Source organism: Macaca fascicularis, chromosome 9, assembly GCF_037993035.2.
Source record: "Macaca fascicularis isolate 582-1 chromosome 9, T2T-MFA8v1.1".
NCBI lineage: Eukaryota > Metazoa > Chordata > Mammalia > Primates > Cercopithecidae > Macaca > Macaca fascicularis.
This window is the reverse complement of record NC_088383.1, coordinates 112,686,711-112,706,675: the sequence shown is the minus strand read 5'-3', so window position 1 is coordinate 112,706,675 and position 19,965 is coordinate 112,686,711. Positions and strand designations below refer to the sequence as shown.

The window sequence follows — 19,965 nt, the reverse complement described above, 5'->3', positions numbered from 1 at the left end:
GTTCATTGATCCATTGAACTTGGGGACAGGAAACAGCTGAGAGGATCTGAGGAAGGTGATGTGTACTTAGGACTGAGAACAAACCTATTCCAGAGAACAGGAGTCAAAGAAACCCAAAGTGGGACCTCAGTAGCTTTAAGGAAAGCATTTGTGATCAACCAGTGGGCCTAAGCCCAGATCAGAAAAGGACTATTTTTCTCCATTGATCAACAGGAATACATAGAGCAGAAAGATTCACAGTTTTGGTAGCTTTGCCACCAAGCAAGCCATACCAGGGCATGCAGCCGCCATTGTTACTTTGTCTTTGGAAACCCCTCTACCCTTGACATAAGCAGCAGTGCGTAAGTTGGTGGGCAGGTTTTAAAGAATGTCCTCTTGAGGACATTCATATGCCTCAAATACTGCATTGGCTTCCCTCTCCAGCAGGCATAATTTCTGGCAGCGCGATGACATCAGGGTCCTGGTCACTCTGATTTCTGCATTGAGCAAAGCTGCATCTAACTTCCTAGGATTGTTTCCTTCTTCTCAGGACTGCAGGCGAGGGGAAGAAGTGGGCAGATGAGTCAACAAAATTTTTCCTGCCTCACCTTTCTTCTCTGAGTCTTTGCTTACTTCCTGCGCCAGCATAATACATTGGGAGTTCTTATACTTCCATGGAAGCAAAGAATTTTGAGCTCCTGGTCCATAATTTTTTTTACAAGGGAGAAAACCAAACCTTGGGAAGAATTTGAGAATTTTTACTCCCCTCTAGGGTCAATGCTTTAGTCCCAGTTGAGTTGTGAGTGGAGGACAGAAATTCACTCAGACTTTCTCAAGAGATTATTGAAGCAATAAAGGAAAATCTCACCAAACCCAGAGGTGAGAAGTAAATCAGCCTCAGGGGGTTGGGACTGGGAACCAAAAGTCAGCACAAGCCAAAGCAGCTTCTCTGTCTGTCTTACTTACCATGTGGATTTTTTTTTTAGATGGAGTTTCACTCTTGTTGCCCAGGCTGGAGTGCAGTGGCATGATCTCGGCTCACTGCAACCTCCACCTCCTGGGTCAAGCGATTCTCCTGCCTTAGCCTCCCAAGGAGTTGGGATTATGGGCACCTGCTACCACGGGTGGCTATTTTTGTATTTTTAGTAAAGACAGGGTTTTACTATGTTGGCCAGGCTGGTCTCAAACTCCTGACCTCAGGTGATCCACCAACCTCGGCCTCCCAAAGTGCTGGGATCACAGGCGTGAGCCACCGCACCCAGCTACCATGCAGATTTAAAGCACAGCTGTGCTCTTCCAACTGCAGATCAGCCTGCCTTCTCCTCTCGCCCGACCATGACAGCAGCTTGTTTGAGTGGCACTGGTTTCTCAGGACCAGACTTGCATGACTTTTCAGTTGAGATCTCTCCCAACAACTGAGTTTGACCTCTGGTTCTCTGAGTTCAGAATTCAAAGTGTGAATCTGATTGTTTCCTCACCAGCAATGGATTGGCAAATGTTAGATCAGGTGTCCAGCCCTGGTCCAATAGGCTGTGTCCCAGAGATGCATCACAGAGTATAAACATGGTTACCTAACCAACCTCTTCAGCAGAGGCTGTTGGTGGGCACGTTTTAAAGAAAAGTTACCCAAAAACATGGTGGCTGCAGCCATTTTACTTGTTCAGTACCTGTGCATGTGGTGGGGAGGGTGAAGAATCCAGAATTCCAATACCGGATTTAAGATCTAAGTCTATACTGTGTGATATAAGTAGAAATCAGTCCGTTTTCTGATGGTTAAGAGTGGGTAGTGATACATACCACATGGGCTTTCTGTAAGGATGAAATACACTCTATGTAGGAGTGGTTCATTTATTCATGCATTTATTTCACAGTTCTTGAATACTTGAATACTTTGTGCTAATTGTGTATACATCCATGAGGTTCCTGCCTTTATGGAGCTTAGAGTCTAATTGATGTGCTTATTCTGGTATACTGTATTGTGAGCCTGGGATAGCCTTACAGACTTTGCTTTTTTCTTTTTTTGAGATAGGATCTTGCTCTGTCACCCAGGCCGGAGTGCAGTGGTGCAAATCTCAGCTCACTGCAACCTCTGCCTCTCAGGTTCAAGTGATTCTCCTTCCTCAGCCTCCCGTGTAAATGGGATTACAGGCATGCACCACCATGCCTGCCTGATTTTTGTGTTTTCAGTAGAGATGGGTTTCTTCATGTTGGTCAAGCTGGTCTTGAACTCCTGGCCTCAAATGATCCACCTGCTTCGGCCCCCCCAAAGTGCTGGGATTACAGATGTGAGCCACCGCGCCCAGCCTGCATTGTCTTAAATGGATTTTATGTGTATCTTCTACATCTTGCTTAGATTCTGTGCTTACTGTGTAACCACCTGATTACTATTATAATTCAGACTTCCACATTCGCCTGCTCCTGGAAAAGAAGTGTCCCAACAAAGATAGGCTAGGCTGTTTCTAGAAGGGCAGGTTTATTACTGAACTAACATGCTTATTTCTACAACAGTAGAATGCTGGCTCCAATGAACCAGTCTCCATTTAGATGTGGTGCCACAGAGGTGGTGCCTGGCCCACGAGGTCCTGTCCTAGCCATCAGAAAGCCTTGTGCACCGACAGCCCTTCTCTTGGAGTGCAGCCTGTGTGTGTGTTCTTGCTATATCAGTCTCATCAGCAGAGTCCCTTTTGGCCCAAGACGATCTCTAGTGTACAGCTGTTACCCACTTCACAGAGCTGGCTGGAGGGGAAAGGCCCGAGGAGGATAAAGCCAGGAGCAGAGGCAGGCATGCTAGCCCAGCCTCGGGCCCTTCCGCTCAGCTTTATTCACTCCAGGATCAAGATTATGTTGAGAATGAGATTGCAGGATAGCCTAGCAGTTAGGAACATGAACTTTGTGTTAGAGAAGCCTGCTTTTCATCTTGATTTGGTTACTTCCTGTGGTGATCCTGGGAAAGTTTCTTGGGTCCTCTCAGCATCAGTTTCCTTACCTGTAAAATGGGGATAATTGTACCCACAGCTATGGGGTTGGTGTATGCTAATTCAAAAGGAATTCAGGGCCAGGAATGGTGGCTCATGCGTGCAATCCCAAAACTTTGGGATGTTGAGGTGGGAGGGTAACTTGAGGCCAGGAGTTCAAGCCCAGCCTGGGCAACATAACAAGGCCCTGTCTCTACAAAAAATAAAAAATAATAATAATAAACACAAAAAGAATTTAGTGCTTCATGCAGGGCCTGGCACACAGTGGGTGCTCAATAAGTGACAGCCAATAGTAAGACCACTGATTGGGGCCGCTCTGCCACAGATCAACCCTGGGGCCTGCAGGGGGCCAGTTTCTCTCTTGTGGCCTCGATTTCCCCGTCTGGTCATAGAACTGACTTGGTGGTATCTGAGGACTGTCAGTCCTGAGGGTCTGTGAGGTGGCTATAGTGGCAGAGGGTTTACTGTCAGGTAGTGAGACCAGGACAACCCGTTCTGGGGCCAGACTCACTCCCCTGGAGTTCTTGCTTGGGCAGCTATCCTTGTCCCAGCCTAATCAACAGAGTCCAGCAGGAAGAAGGGTTGGCGACAGAAGTCAGGGTCCCATTGGTGGCCTCATGGGATCAGGGGCTTTCGTGACAACCCCACACTGATGGTCCCTCAGTAGCCCTGTTGCATGGTGCAGAGCTGAAGTGTGGGGGGTGAAGACAAGCATAGTCGAGAAAGGCTTCCTGGAGGAGTCAGAGGCATTGAGCAGGGCTGGGAGAATGAAGGGATTAGACAGGCAGAGTGAAGAGTATGGGACGTGGTGGGGCTGCGACTGCACAGCAGGCATCTGGGTGCCCCAAGCAGAAGAAAAGTGGGAGCTGGGCAGCAGGAGGTGGGAGGATAGGGCCTTGGGAAGCTGGTGAGCAGGAGAGCTCCCTGAGAAGAGTAAGCCTTGAGGCAAGCCCTCCAGGCTGTGTGGGGAGGAGGGTGGCAGGCACAGGTGTGGCAGGGGCTGGGCGGCTCTGCAAATAGTGCTTTCCTCCAGCTGGATCCACAGGGCCTGTTGTCAGGAAGGCATCCAAGGGCTTGTCAACGCCGAGTGCTGCCAGCCACCTGCGTGGAGCCAGCTGCCCGGCAGGCAGGTGGGGCAGTGAGCCTGGGGGTGCTCCCTCCACCACACTGTCACCCTGCCCAGGTTGGACAGGCCTAGTGTCCAGTTGCTGTGGCCTGACTCTGTGGACCTATTGGCTCTCTGGACCTCTCATGTCCCAAACTCCTCCAAGCCCATTTTCCTTGAATAGTTATTTCTCAGCAATATATATGGGTCAGTGATGGCCTTGGTGTGGCATGCAGCCCTGGAAGTCCCACAGAAGTGCCAGAGTGACAACCACTGCTCACCCCAGTTGTAGCCTCAGGGCAACACCTGGCCGCCTTCCCTTTGGGAGACAAACAGGTTTCTACTGACTGAGCCCGTGAGCATCTCCAAAATGTTGTTTTTCCAAGTTTGAACACCGAGGGGCCTCTGAAGCCAGTCTTCCAATGGCTGGTTGGTCGGCCATCAGTAAATCTGTATGAGCTGACTAAGTGTTAGACTGGGATCCAGAAGTGACAGAGGCCAACAAAGCCCTCATGGGGCTCAAATATTGCGAAGAGACATGTAACAAGTAAACCAAGGAAGTAATTGTAGATGTTGACAAGCACAAGTCAGGAAACAAGCAGGCGCTGTGGAGAGGTCAGCAGCAGGGAGGCGGTGGGGGTGTGGTCAGGAAAGACGCCATTGAGGTGTTGTTAAAGCTGGGGACAGGTGGGCCTTGGTGAATGCAGGAAACAGCAGAAGGCTCACTGGTTCTGGGAGGGCAGGAGTGAGCAAGGGCAGAGACGGGTGCCAGGCCAAGGAGTGTTATTCTAGGTATAGCTGTCACTGCGTGCCTACTTGGAGCCCTGCAGCGGAGCTGACAGAGGTGCCTTGCCGCCTCTGACTCAGGTGTACCTTTGCGCAGGTACCCTGTGAGTGGGCAGCCCTGGAGACCCTCTGCCTGCCCCCAACACACAGACACTGCCTTTGTCCCCAGTAGAAATGACAGGTCTCTCACCCTCCTCCCCAGCTGAAGTGCAGGGAAAAAGATCACCCCACACATTTTCTCCACTGTTACATAACAGATTTCGGCAAAGTGTAAAGCAAACACTTTCTGGGGAGTATAATTTTTCAAGACCTTGGGGAATTTGGGTTGGGAAAATGCCCCTTCCTCATTCTCTCCCCAGCTTATCCTGTGGCCGTGTGATATTACACCCTTCAGCAGTTGGGTTTTCTGTAATTGTTCTGGTGGGAGTGGGGGACGGCTGCCCTCGTCCCTCTCAGCATCTTTTCAGATTCCATAACCTCATCCTCTGGGTTTCCAGTGCTGACCTAGAATCCTGGCCTCACTGTGGGGGCGTAGCTGGGGTGACCCAGTTTACCCAGATGGCCTGCAAAGTCTGGGGGAGCCAGGGCTCAGCAGGGCTCCCCGTCCTGGGAGCTGAGCTGTGGAATCCCAGGAAACCGAGGGAAACTTCTGGCTCATAGGAGCCCTGAGTTCATTTCCCTCTGAAATATGCTGTGTATGATTATCATTGGTTTTGTTTCATCCAACTGTCTCAGCCCCAGCTCCACACTCCCCTTTTTAGCTGGGCATCTCTCAGGCTCAGGCTAAAGTTCATTTGCCTCCCCTGAGTTTTTATTGGATCAGATTGTGGGGAAGTGGCCCAGGAGCACCATGGGAAATGAGCAAAGGCCAAACTCAGAGTAAGTCTGCCAAGGACTGTCCGTAAAGCGAGTGAACTGTGGGTGGGTTTTGAGACTGGTGTGTGATAGCAGATCCCTCTCTCCTCTCGTGACAGGGCCCGTTGGCAGTGCCACAGGCTGCCCTGGGATCCCCACGTCCTGGAAAGCTCTAAGGACAGTGGCCAGAAGCCTGCATGTTCTGTTCTCCCACACTCCTGCCAGGAGGGTTACTGAGGAGGTCATGGCCACCTGGAGAGATGCCTGCTTGTGCTAGCTAAGAGGGGGGAATTTTGGACTTTTTAAAAGGTGATCTCTTTCTGAATCACAGTATTTTTATGTTTTACAAGATATAAAACCATGCAGTCTATAAAACATCTTGGCAAGAGGCAGGATGGATGTTGGCATTCTGTCTTTCCAAGGAGGAAGTTGAAGCCCAGAGGGGTGAAGTGACTTGCCCCAAGGTTGCACAGCTGGGAGGTGGGGCATGAGCTTCAGTCATTGCCATCTGACCGGGGTTTGGAGATCTGGATGCTTGCATTGTAGATTTCACTTCTTTGCAAAGCCAAACTGCAGTATGCTTCACCACATGAGTTCCCCGGCCACAGACAGCAGGAAAGCAGCGGTCAGTTGTGCTAAAAGCCCCACTGGGGCAGGAGAAAGGCCAGGGGCAGCAGGTCAGAGGGAATCTGAAAGGAAAGAGAAGCATGTTGACTCATTTTCCCGCAAGAGAGTTGCATGAGTGTTCCCACCTTTGGCTCACCAGGTCCCTGGGGAGGGGCTGGTCTACGTGGGTGGGTCAGCCTGCTTACCTGGTGGGCAGCACCAAGGGTGTGAGGGTGGTGCTGGTCAGCGCTGCAGCCTACACTGCCTTCTTCTTTTCACTATGCAGACCCATCCTGGCCACTCCCCCAAACACACGCCCCCTAAGGAAGACCTGTCACCTGCCACCCTCTCTCTTTCTGCACCTGCCACCCTCTCTCTTTTCTGCATGTGATGAATGCTGCACCCTACCCCAGCATTCATCACATCTCAGCCCTCAGTGAAATCCTACATGCAGGGGCTGCTTCCACAGGATGTGGTTTGCTCATTCAGTCAACAAACATGAGCACCTACTGTGTGCCCTGTGGCATGCCCAGTACTAGGATGCACGTGGACAAGAGGCAGCTGTCCCTGTCTTCCCATTGCTGAAGGTAACAGCATCCTAGGGCTGTCTCTTTACCTGCAAGGTAAAAAGCCCAGATGTAGTGAGTCAGTCATTTTCACTCTGCACCTACAGTGTGCAAGGCAGAAAGCAAGGTGTGGCTGAAGACTGGAGACAGGACTCAGAAGAATGGCATAGTCTGCTCTGGGTACTGTGAGCTTTCATGAATATTGTCAAGCTTGCTCAGAGACAGGGACAGGGCCTGGATTGGGTGGGTGGGGGAAGACTTCTGGAGAAGGTAGGCCTTGAACAAGGGGCAGGCCTCAGGTGGACGGCAAAGCTGAAGGAGGAAGGTGCTTCAAGCAGAGTAAACCTGAATGATTCATGCAGGGGTGTGGAGGGTGAAGTGGACAGGTGTGATCCAGCCACAGTGCCTGGGGGCTGCCTGAGAGAAGCTGGAGGAGCTGGTCAAGGGCTTTGAAGGGCCTTAAATATAGACAAAGAAAGCTTTTCCTCTGTTCTTCCCCACTGTGCTGAGGGGCTGAGGGAGAGTGGAGGCCTGGAAGGGTGAAGCCACGTGCCCAGCATCGTAGTGAGTTTGAGGCAGGGCTGTGGCACATCTGCAGGCTGCTGGTGCAGTGGTGGCTGTCTCTGAGGTCCCAGGAGGCCTGGAGTGATGTGGCAGGTGCCAGGTGATGGGAGGAGGGGAAGCAGGGCTCTCCAGCTGCTGCCACTGCTGAGCTGCTGCTCACCTGGCCTGGTCCCTTCGGCCTGTTACTAGGGCTAGAGCCTGGAGCCAGGCAAAGGCACCGCCCCTGTGCATTTAAAGAGCTTTGTTTTTCTAACTCCCCTCTCCTCTCCCCGCAAGATCAGCTTCACATGCCCCAACTGGAGAATGCAGACTTCCCCATCTAGCAAAGCTTCTGGGGGCTGGCGTCAGGCTGGGAGGGAAGCATGGTGCGCTCCAGGGAAGGTGGGGCTGCCCTACAGCTGGCTGTGAGTCCCCTGTCAGGTCCAGAGGCTCTGCCTCCTCAGCCCCTTGTGTTCCTCCCTTCCCCCAGGAAGGGGGTGAGGTCGCTGTTGAGGTTGGCCAGGCATCCAGCTCTGGTGTTTCTGGACATGATGTCTTTCTCTTTTGTTTTCTGTACTTTTAAGTGGCATTCTCACAGGCCCCAGCCTTCTCTCTGCTCAGCGTGCTCACCATCTTTTGATTACAGCAGGATCTTGAGCTGCTGTGATCAGGGGTAGCGTGCAGGTGTGGCGAGGATACAGGGCTTGGGGTCTTGCACTTGAGACCGCAAGCCAGCACCTGAAGCATTGGCTACTTGAGTCTCCCATGCTTGGTTTGGCCAAATGACCTTTCTGTGCGCTGGTGGGGCTTTCTGCCAGTTCTAGACACTCACTTCTTGCTCGAGGCATTGGGTCAAGGAATAGCCACTTGGCATGGTGCTCAGAGTGTCATGTTAATGGGCAGAGCAGTGGCGTACCATCGTGGGAGGAAGGCCAGGCTTTGCCTAAGAGGAGCTTGGTCAACCCAGACTCTAAGCTCAGCTACCAAACAACCAAGTGACCTCAGGCAAGCCACTCCACCTCTCTGAGCACAGCTTTGCTCATCCACAGCATGGAAGGGTGATTAGGAGTGGAGACAGCGGCCATGGTTGCTTTCCAGACACCAAGCCACCCCATTCCCCTGACCATTGTGCTGTTACCAAGCTGGGCAAGAAGCCAACTTTATCTCTGTCGTTCTGGAGCTCCTAAGATTCCCTCTTACCCCCAGGGACCTGAAAACAAGCCAGTTTCAGCTCAGAGGGAGCAGGCAAGGGGAATTTGACCATGTTGGCAAGCCTTCAGCCAGCTCTCCCCCGCAGCCAAATGGGTCACTGGCTACAAACGTCCTTGGGTTTGCAATGATGATCACAGGGATCGTGGACTCCTGAACACCTTTGGAATGGGCTTTGTGAAGCCAAATACATCACAGATTAAATTTCTGGAGAAGGAACAGCTGAGAAATAGTCTCGAGCTTCCCTGAGCCACTTCTGTACTATGGCAGCGAAAGGGTGTGCATGTGCGTGCGAGGGGGATCTGTGTTTTCTCCCCTAACATAAGGGTAGGAGGTAGGGCAGAAGCAAAAGACGATCTGATCTTGTAATGTGCAATAGCCAGTGGGCCAGCTGGTGCTTTTCGTGGTTTTTAGGACAGTGCCGGGAACAGAAAGAATATGATGAATGTCATGGAATTTCATGATAGGAGTTTGGGGTGGCTTCCCCTCCTTTTTAAAATAAAGTAATGTTTTGAAGAGTTGCCCTGGAGAACTGCTGAAAGCAGAGAGGCTGATGGACGTTTTTGGTTATGTCAGATGAGGACAAGATTATCCAAGTGAGCGAGGGTGTCTCTCTCCCTGTCGGCTGGGCTGCGGGGTTCCAGGGCCGCCCTGCCAGAAAGCAAGCAAAGGGCCCGTAATCACAAACAGGCCAGGATCAGTTACAACCAGAAGTATTACTTTAGACTCTTGGCTTTGATGGGGAAGAATGCAGTTTTATTTGGCCCCCTCCCCCGTCCTTCTCAAGTTAAACAAGATCCATGAAAGCAATAGCTCTGGCGCTTAAAGAGAGGCTTGGTGCAGGGGTCTCAAAAGCCAAACATTGGAGGGCTCCCCTGACCCCCACTGGTATCGGGGTAGGGATTTGCCTGACCCTTTTACTGCCCCATTTCTCCTTGTGTGCACTGGGGAATCCTGTTTTCCCAGACTCTTTCTTGTCTACCTGGGACCTTCTCACTGCCTCACCTGGGTCGTGCCCACCAGCCCGTGTCCTGGCATTCTCTGAGTGCTTGCCATGCATCTTTCCTGCATGGATATGTGGGTGGGAAGGAAGTTGGGCGGGGATGGCGAAGAGATGGCTCAGCACATTGGAGCAGACCTTAACCAGCTCCTGAAGATAACAGAACAGGAGATTCTCATCCCTCGGGGCTCCAACCCGCCCCTGGGGCACCCTCTTCTCCTCCCCTCCCCCTGCCTTAACCAGCGCCTCCTAGGCAAGCATCTGACTGACTCTTTCCTGCTTGGGCATGAACAACGCTGCTGTGGAGCACTGGCATTATGCGGGGCGTGCTTTCCCCGGCGCTGATAACTGGAGCAGAACCGGGGTGGCCTGAACCTTACTGCCCACAGGGTGGGATTTTAACTGGCCGCTCCTTGTAGGAGAGAAAGGACAGTTACTTCAGCATCTGGGCTTTGCATGGGGAGAATGAGCATCCAGGGTTCCTGTCTTGCTGGCTCCCTTGGGAGTATTTAACCCTATTCTTCTGTTTCTAAGCACCAAGTGCAAGCACCAGTGAGGCTCCATGTCCCAGGCCTCACTGCACAACCAGACACAAACTTGCCTCCTTGGATTTAAAAGGCCTCTGCATTCAGTGGAGCTAGAACATCTTGTTGGTGCTCATGTGCCAGGTGAGAGGAGGATTTGGACCTCAGGGGCCTGACCTGCCCTCCACACCCTGGTCTCTCCACCCCCAAGAGATCATCCTACCACCTCAAGGCCCTTGAAGGAGAAAATCCATTCTAGAAGTGGTTCCAGGGTAAGGGGCTGGTGGAATCATAGCCAGGTTAGGCAGGAACCCTGACCCAGAGACAGGACAGTGAGATTTGAGAGATGGAGACATCCAAATCCAATCTAAGGGCCATGCCAGAGCTGGAGAGCTGGAGCTGATGCCATGATATTGCAATATTGCCCACTTCCTGGGGAGCGAAGCTGTGGCTCCTCATGGCTGACAGCTGGGACTCAGCGGGGGTATCCTGGCCTGCCACAGCCAGGGTATATTTAAAGGGGCAGAATACTCACAGCCGTCCCCTACCTCCATGCCCCACTGACTCCTATATTATCTGACTCCGTCTAGACCTCCCCATAGAGGCCTCCCTGCAAGGGCCCCCCCAGAGGTGGTGGGAGGACCCCATGGAGGCTGGGAGATGGGGGTGTGGCAGGCAGGCCAGGTCAGTGACTTCCTCCAGCTTTCTACCCATCTCTCTGCGCTCAGATAGTGGGATCTTCCTGTTAAACGGTGGTAGGATATTGATCAAAGGCTGGGCCTTATTCAGAGTGGAGAAAACCAGAACCCAGCAACCAAGCAAGTGTATAGTCAGGAGCTAGAAATCAGACGTTTGTTCATGCAATTCACTCATTTCCCAGCCTTTATCTCCTGCTGTGTGCCAGGTACTGATGCACAGAGGTGAACAGGAAAGACGTGATCCCCATCTCTATGGAGCACAGTCTACAGGGGTTGCAGATAATTGCCTACTCTGACCCAGCTGAGGGGACATGGTTGCTGGTTGGTTGTGGGACAAGGTGGTTGACTCTCTGCAGGCCCTTCCCCTGTGGGTGCTGGGGGTGGGAGGCACCAGAGATTGACAGGTCAGTGTGGGAAGAGCTGTATCACTCACCGGTACTCATAGGTGTCAGTCACCACGGCCTGACCAGTCATCTCTAGAATGAGAAACCTGGTCTGGGCCAGTCTTGGGGGGTATCTGGACTAGCGGAGTATCTGGTTTTAGTGTGGCCTTTTCTCCTTGGATTGGGGTGGGATCTGTACTAGACCAATTCTTGGGAACCAGGAAGACAAGATGGTTCCCAGAGGTAAAAGAAACAGGAAGGGAATGGGGCAGGAAGGCGCTCAGTGAGAGAACCTAATCCTAGGTCACCACAAACCTAGCTGAGGCCCCAGGATGGCTATCCCAGAACAAGGGGATTTAGGGCTCAAGTTAGACCCATTTGCTGCTTTCTGGAGACTTAATATCAGAAACCGATGAAACGGATGAGAAAGGCAAGAAAGAGGTTATTGAAGCACCTCCTATATGTCAGGCAGGGAACGAAACACCTTTTTTCTTATAATGATCACCACTGCCCTGTAAAGTATGGGTATCGTGATGCCTATTTTACAGATAAGAAAGCCAAGGGCCAGAGGGTTCAGGTCATCCACAGTTCTCCCCTGTACACTCTGCTGCCTCTTGGTGAATCCACTGGAGGCTTGTGCCCTAGTTGGGGAACTATTTTTGGTATAGCTGTCTCCCCACTGTCCTCTGGGAGTTGGGGAGAACAGGTCTCTGGGGCTGCCCATTCCAGTGCCCTGAGTTGCACCTAGGAGGACTTCGTTTGTGGTCCCTGGATGAGAGGCAGTGCCACCAAGATTCCCAGTAGAGGCCTGCAAACGACCTGGGGGGCTGCCTTGAATGGGCTTGGGAGGTGCTGCTAGTGTAGTAGTCCTAGCTACTCGGGAGGCTGAGGTAGGAGAATGGTGTGAACACAGGACGAAGAGCTTGCAGTGGGCTGCATTCCTCCAGGAATGTGGGCCTGTTCCTGGTGATTAGCCTGTGGGGCCTCCCTGAGCTTTGATCTTCCATTCCTGTAAAGGGAGAGGCCCAGATGGAAATGGCCAGGTCAGGTATCCAAGCAGACTACATGAGCTCTCAGGACTGGAAGGATTAGCTCATTGGATGATCCTGAGCAAATTATGCAACAAGCAACAAAAACTTCTGTGCCTTGGGTCCGTGAAGGCAGATCCTCCTGGGTAAGCTAGAGGTGCTTGCTGTGGGTGAAAGGCATTTCCCCAAAGTGGGGAACTGGAGGAAGGAACATTGCCCAGGGGCTGAGTCACCGCGCAGGATTCTTGCAGAGCAGAAGTTGCGGAGGCCGGCCGGAAGACAGCGGGAGGGAAGATGCCCGGTGCTGATCCCGCATTGACCCCAGGAGCTGGGCTGCAGAGAGCCTGAGCTTGACAGGATGCCAAGATGAGCAAGACTCAGCGTATGTCCTCAGAGAGCTCTTGATCTCGCTGGGGGACTGGCCAATCCAAACCTAAGGTCAAGGTGATGAGGGAGCCGTGAGTTAGGAGAGCAGAACGCTGGCTGGCAGGGGAGTCAGAGGAGCATCACAAAGTTGGTAGCTTCGAAGGACGGGACCTGGATACAGCAATGAATCAAAGATATCAACACATTTGGGGGCTTCTGAACCCTGCTGCATGTGCAGTCAAAAAGCAAGATAGAGGGCACTTGCCCCAGGCCCCAAGAAAGGCTTCAAATCTGCCACTGAATAGCCACTCTGTGGCCAGCATGTGGCCATTCTGCTCCTCAGTTTCCATATCTGTAACATGAGCATAATATTTGAAACCCATGTGGCTATTGGGAAAGGCCAACTGTGAAAGAAAATTGTCAAGTGGCATATTCACCTTCCTTTCCTTTTCTCTGATAGACAGGGATGGGCTACCATCCAGTTTAGGCAGTAAGTTCTATTAGGGGATGGTTAGGAGTCCATTGGGTTTCTGACATTGCTTGGAATAGTAACCCCTCTGCCCCCACCAGCCTATAGCCTGGAGACTTTTTTTTTTTTGAGACTTAGTCTCTCTCTGTCGCCCAGGATAGAGTGCAGTGGCACAATCACGGCTCACTGCAGCTATGACCTCCTGGGCTCAAGTGATCCTCCCACCTCAGCCCCCTAGCAGCTGGGACTACAGGTGTGCACCACTATGCTCAGCTAAATTTTTTAAAATACATTTTTAGTAGAGACAAGGTTTCACCATGTTTTCCAGGCTGGTCTTGAACACCTGGACTCAAACGATTCGCCCGCCTTGGCCTCCCAAAGTGCCGGGATTACAGGTGTGAGCCACCACACCTGGCCTATCCTTTTCAAAGCACTTTTCTCATCTATTATCTCAGAGTAACTCTAGGGGTAAGCAGGGCAGGTGGCTTTGTTTCCATTTTTCAGAGGAAACAGTTGAGACCTCAGAGCTTGCTTGTGGCCAGGCTTGGATTTGAACCAAGGGTCTGCAGATTCTTTTTTTTTTTTTTTTGAGACGGAGCCTCACTCTGTCGCCCAGGCTGGAGTGCAGTGGCACGATCTCAGCCCACTGCAAGCTCTGCATCCCAGGTTCACGCCATTCTCCTACTTCAGCCTCCCAGGTAGCTGGGACTACAGGTGCCCGCCACCATGCCTAGCTAATTTTTTTTGTATTTTTTAGTAGAGACGGGGTTTCTCCGTGTTAGCCAGGATGGTCTCGATCTCCTGACCTTGTGATCCACGCATCTGGGCCTCCCAAAGTGCTGGGATTGCAGGCGTGAGCCACCGCGCCCGGCCTGGTCTGTGGATTCTTTATCCAAGGCTTCACCTGAAGAAGATCGGTGGTTCCCAGAGAGCAGGTCATATAAACACGTGCTGGGTGGACACAATTGAGTGGCATTGCATCCTGTCACGAGAAGGTTCTTTCCTTTCAGTTCTCTTTCACTACACATTGGGTCAAAGGGAAAATCTCCATCTGGGGCTCCTGTGCTGTTAACATCTGTCAAACGCTGGCTGATGTCATTTGTTTGTTTGACCAAGAGTAAATCTGACCCAGGCTTAGAGTGTTGCTAGAACTTGCCTTGATCTCTTGTTGAACTTCATGGCATTGTTTCATTGTATGTGTTTTTCCAGAATCTCCCATCTATACCTAGGAATGCTGGTTTTCCATCCATTGTAGCATAGGAAAATGTCTTTTTGAAATACATGTTTAAGTTTTTAAAAATAAAGGCAATTTAAATAAACACACTAAGATGACACTAGTGTAGGCATTACTCAGGTTCATTGGTTCACCTGGCCAGAGGGCTTGGGGAATGCAGAGTTAAATGACCCCAAGTGGGACTCTGTCTTTTGGGCACCTAGGGTGCCCTCTGTCTCTTGTCTCCTAGGGTGACACCAGTGGCTCCCAAATTCCAACTGGGAAAGGAGCCTGGAAAAGCATCGGCATTCGTGGTGGCTACTCCCCACACCAAGCAGAAGAATCCACGTTGTCAGAGAGCTGCTGACGTCAGGCGGTACTGGATTTTTGCAAGCCCTCTATTTAAAATTCCCCAGAAATTAAATAAGGAGGCTTTGGAGGGAGGAATGCCCTAGACAAATTGTGGAGTGGGTTTGTTTTGTTTATGGAGATGGTCTTTAAAGTCTAAATTGTCCCCGTTTTATTTTTGCCCAATTGAAGAGGGGCTGAACTCAGCTGGGAGGAAGGGGATGGTTGTCAGCCTACAGCTTTTAGTTGAAACCAACTCCGTTCTGGGGCCAAGAAGCTTCCATTTTTAGCAAATAGAGAAAGGGAAAAAAAATACAAACTCATACATGTACGCATCTTAGGCACTGGAGTAAGCCAGTTAAATGGATAAGGATAACCTTTATATTTCAAGTGACCACAGCTCTCTTCTCCAGGCTGCAAATAGAGATATTAAGCACCAGGCACATTGCTGGGTACTTTCCATTTTTTTCTTTTCTTTTTCTCACCACAACACTGGTAGTATATGCATGCTATTTCATATTCCCATCTCACCAACGGGAACTTAAGCCTCATTCTTCAGCCTCTTCCTTCAGCCACTGTGAAGGACCAGGCACCATACTAGTCTGATGTTGGCTTCCTAAAGCTGTAGTCCACCCAACACCATGATACATGGGAGGATCTCAGGTGGCAGAGAGGCAGTATCAATCCTTCTGCGTCACACAGTGGGAAAAGTTTGTCTCCCTGCAGTTCTCTTCCAAGCCTTCTGACTTGTTGCAGTTTGATGTTCGATGATCTTTAACCCCTGTCTAGTAAATCTTTGTAGCAAAGAGGGAGCGGGCCACAGACTCAGCCTCTTCATTTGTGGCACAGTTCAAATGTGCTACATAGCTTTGTTTTCATCGTGTGTGCTTTTCTGTTGGAGCCAGTGGTCCTCGTTGTTTATTCATGGTGGCGATCAGAAGTTTCCTTAGCAAATTTTTTTCTTAAAGTTAAAAAAAAAAAAAAAGGCAAATTGCTTTAAAAATACAGTCCGTTTCCAGGCTTATGATGGTGTGACTTACAATTTTTCAGCTTTATGATGGGTCAATGGGGGTATTAGTACATTTTGAACTTAGGATATTTTCAACTTAACGATGGCTTTATCAGAACGTAACCCCGTTGTAAGTCAAGGCACATCTGTGTATGTTATATGAACCACAGTATATGTAATTCAAGGATATAGCAAAGGTTGTGTGTGGTGTAGAAATACCTGAGGTTTGAGGAAAGCTGATTCAAAGTCACTCTTGCTTGGCAAAGCCCTTGGGTGAGATCTCGTGCCAGAACGCTCTTTCAACCTGGGTGACCCTGCCTTGCCCTACCATGTGGGCTTAGAGGAGAGGTAACTTGGAGGCAAGCCTGCAAACCACCTCTCCACGAGGAGTGGGAAAAGCCACGTCCTCGACTCTTCCAAGACTCAGGGCTCGGTAGACACTAGTGGAGTGGAGGAGAAGCAGATGAGGTACTGGGTTTCTTGGCTCATTTGTCAGATGGGAATTTGGGGCATAATAGAGCAGGCATTGCTGGTTTCCTTCTGGAAGGCAATGAACAGCTGAGCTGGAGTGGTTCAGGGTCGCCGAATGAATGCTGTGCTGCATATCAGACCTGAGTGCCAATCCTGGCACCTCCCCTTCTTAGCCACACTCCCTGGGTAAGTCCCCTATTCTGAGTTTCCTAAGGCAGCCTAAGATTTCACAGATCTGGGGACAGACTTCTGCCCCAAGACATACTGAACACACAGTCCTCAGAACTCCTTTCTCATCCTCACTGCCAGGAGGGGGACCTGTACAACTCAGGCTGCCTGGACCCTCCCGGCTTGCACCTAAGATTTTGGCGTCATGGCTGTTAATATTGATACTGCCCTTCCATTTTCTCCAAAAAGTTTGAACAGTGAATTTTAAGATCCTCGTACTAAGCCATGTCCTTTTGTCTCTCCATTTAAGACTTTGCATCTTGTCAGATTTGAGCTGTCATTACCATCTGTTCAGACCTCTTTTTTGGCTCCTAATCCTGGCACAGCTTTTGCTAAATGAGATCGTGCTGCCAGTACTGTGTCTCTGTCCTTATCCTGGGTTGATTAAAACATCCAACAGGACAGGTTCGCATTGGAGCCACTCCGCCCTGTTGGACTGTGCTGGCCCTCGAGCTGTGGATCTGTCAGTGCCGCCCTGTAGCCCCCAGGGCCCTGGGGGATCATGAGAGACACAAGGGCCTGGAGGTCTCAGCTGTGACACATCCCGGGCCTACCGGTCCAGTAGCTCACTCACTGCCAGGCCCCCTTTCTTCCTGGTGCACCCCTCTGTCCGACACTGCCTGGGCGAGTGTGCAGAGCCCCTTCCCAGGCTCTCCCAGCATTCCTCAGGGAGTCCATGTTTTACTTAACCATGACCAGCAATGACGCTGCCCTTCTCTACTCTGGAATTCACTGCCTTCTTCTTTAAAAGCTGGGACCGTTGCCCATTTTGTATCCTTGGGTGTTGCTCCCATCTCCATGTCTCCCACGATTGCTGATGAGGAGTGCAGGGCTCTTTGTCAAGTGCTCTTGGGACCTTTCCGCGCAGCCAGCTGGTGAGAGTGTGTTGAGGCCGCCTGTCCGTGCTGTCCCTACCTCTGCCTGGGGTCCACTTACCCTCTCCAGGTCAGTGTGCCAGGCTGACCCTTCTGAGAGCGAACCTTCCTTCTGAGAGTGAACGCTGAGCAGCGGACAGGAGCCCAGGAGACCCCTCCTCCCTGTACACACCCTCCTCAGGAAAGAGACTTAGCTCTTTCTTTTTAAAAAAATTTTTTAGATGGAGTCACGCTCTGTCACCCAGGCTACAATGCAGTGGTGCAATCTTGGCTCACTGCAACCTCCGCCTCCCGGGTACAAGCAGTTCTCCTGCTTCAGCCTCCCAAGTGGCTGCAATTACAGGCATGTGCCACTACACCTGGCTACTTTTTGTATTTTTAGTACAAACGGGGTTTTGTTGTGTTGGCCAGACTGGTCTCGAACTCCTGACCTCAGGTGATCTGCCCGCCTCGGCCTCCCAAAGTGCTGGGATTACAGGCGTGAGCCACTGTGCCTGGCCGACTTCACCCTTTCTTAATCTTTCTCTTGCTGGAACAGCAGGGAAAACACCCTTTTTGTTCCCCTGAGCATGTCTTTAGGGCTCCACCTCTGGGAATGTAAGTGTCCTGAATGGATTCTTAGCGGGCCACCCCTTCCCGTCCCACTCTCCTTCCCTGACTGCCATCTTCCATCGTCTCACCCTTGACAGCAGATCTCTCTCACCATCCACATCATTTACAATCATGACATTAGAGTTTACCTTCTTGCATCTTCCATCTTTCCTGAGCACCTTCTGTTTTGGAACCTGGGCGCGGGCTCACACCTCTGTGCTCTGCTTAATAATGGGACTGAGAGAGGGCAGCAGCTTGAGGTGAGTGCCTCATTTTCTTTTTCTTTTTCTTTTTTTTTTAAAGACGGAGTCTCACTCTGTCACCAGGCTGGAGTGCAGTGGCACGATCTTGGCTCACTGCAACCTCCGCTTCCCGGGTTCAAGTGTTTCTCCTGCCTCAGCCTCCCGAGTAGCTGGGACTACAAGCACACGCCTCCATGCTCAGTTAACTTTTGTATTTTTAGTAGAGACAGGATTTCACCATGTTGGCCAGGATGGTCTCGATCTCTTGAGCTCGTGATCCACCTGCCTCGGCCTCCCAAAGTGCTAGGATTACAGGCGTGAGCCACTGTGCCCGGCCTTGAATGCCTCATTTTCATCTGGAATAATCCCCTATGAAGCCATTAGAGTGAGCCCATGCAGCCTGTCACTCTGAGGTTCAATTCAAGTCTCTTCTCCTCTAAGAATTCTTCCCTGTCTAGTCAGTCTCATCTCTGGGTATCTCCAGTTCTTTGGCAAGCATTGTATCACCCACTGCCATGTCCACTGCACAGGGCTGTCTGGGTCACCCTGCTGCACCCAGCACAAGCAGTCTTGTGCCGAGTCCCCCCTGCGAGCAGCCGCCCTTCTCATCCTTCCACTGCTCTGCAGCTCCTGGGGAGGCCTCATGCCATCTTGTAATCTCCACCTCAACCTGTCTCCGACCCCCACCCGTGCCAGGCACAGAATCAGACCCACATGTTGTCAGCAGAGACCTTCTGAGGTCAAGGCTAAATGACAGTGACACCACGAGGGTCTCTGTCTCCCCCTGAGACTCCAGACACCTAAGACCTACCTACTTCCCTGCCCAGCCCCAGCCCCAGTCATCCAGGTGCATTGAGGTCTTGGTTCCTTCTTTAGAATTCCACTTCATATTGGCACTTTGTGACTTGCACTCGTCTGAAGGCACTATTCTGATTCCAATCAGGCACTATTCTGAAGGCTTTTCAAGGATTAGCTCCTCTAATCCTCATAACAACACTGAGATGTGGGTACTTTGGGTCGGTTTTGCAGATGAGAAAATTGAGGCAATTGCCCACATTCATGCAGCTGGCAAGTAGCAGAGCTGGGCCTCAATCCCAGGCAGCCTGGCTCTGGAGCCCTCGCTGGAAACCGTTCTCTGCTACCTGTCATTTAACCATGTGTCCCTCTCTGCCTGTGATGCTTGTCAGTCAGGCCTTCTTCTGGGTGCCTCACCCATGACCTCGGTCTGCTCAGACCCACCAGAGCCCTGTGGGCTTGGCAGGGACCTAGCCTAGCACTGGCTTCTGGGCCTATTCGGTGAGGTGGGCAGGCTGGAGCCAAGTGGGGAGGTGGCAGCAGCCCAGGCTGTCTTGACACGGACTCCACGGAGCCTTCCAAATGGTGACGTAGCAGCCTGTGCTAATGGTCTTGGAATCCAGGCCCCAGGCGCCCAGGGGAGGTTCTGGGTCCCTGGTGGCCTCAGAGCCCACCTAGGGGAGGGAAGGCCCTGGGCAATGGAGCAGGGTGGGCATCAGGTAGAACCGGTTGAGTGGCTCATGAAGGCAGGGGCTGCGTGGGTGCACACAGGAGGGACTGGGGGAGTTTCTCGCTCGCTCCTGTTTGCTTTGGACCGTGGAGGCGCGTGTCTTGGCAAGAGCTGCAGTGACGGGGCTTTCTGACCAGGGGAGGCCTGGCCGAGGGTGGGCGGCCTTTCGCTGGTCTTAAAGGCACAGCACCCACAGAAAGCCTGCATTTCCAGCTTATCTGGTCCCACAAAGGCAGAAGCCTTAGATCTGTCCAGAGGTCATGAGAAAGGGGTCAGGCTGGGTCCAGGACAGAAGCACTGCCTTGGACCCAGCCTTGTGCCAGGTGTGGTATGGGTAGGTGGGCAGTGCTGGTGCTATGCATCTGTCCAGG

The 19,965-nt window shown here is 51.6% G+C and overlaps 2 protein-coding genes across 8 annotated transcripts in view; one reads left to right on the top strand and one right to left on the bottom strand.

Annotated features, from left to right (window-relative positions):
* The window catches only part of SH3PXD2A (SH3 and PX domains 2A), a 255,862-nt gene that overhangs the window by 194,120 nt on the left and 41,777 nt on the right, over positions 1–19,965 (top strand). The window lies entirely within an intron of this gene.
* Positions 1,814–19,965, bottom strand: part of NEURL1 (neuralized E3 ubiquitin protein ligase 1) — a 161,312-nt gene continuing 143,160 nt past the window's right edge. For all 3 annotated transcript variants that reach the window (XM_074002634.1, XM_065521369.2, XM_074002635.1), the window contains one exon: positions 1,814–6,389. In XM_074002634.1, coding sequence (XP_073858735.1) covers positions 6,379–6,389 — 11 coding nt within the window. In that variant the 3' untranslated portion in view covers positions 1,814–6,378. The remainder of the gene's footprint in view (positions 6,390–19,965) is intronic.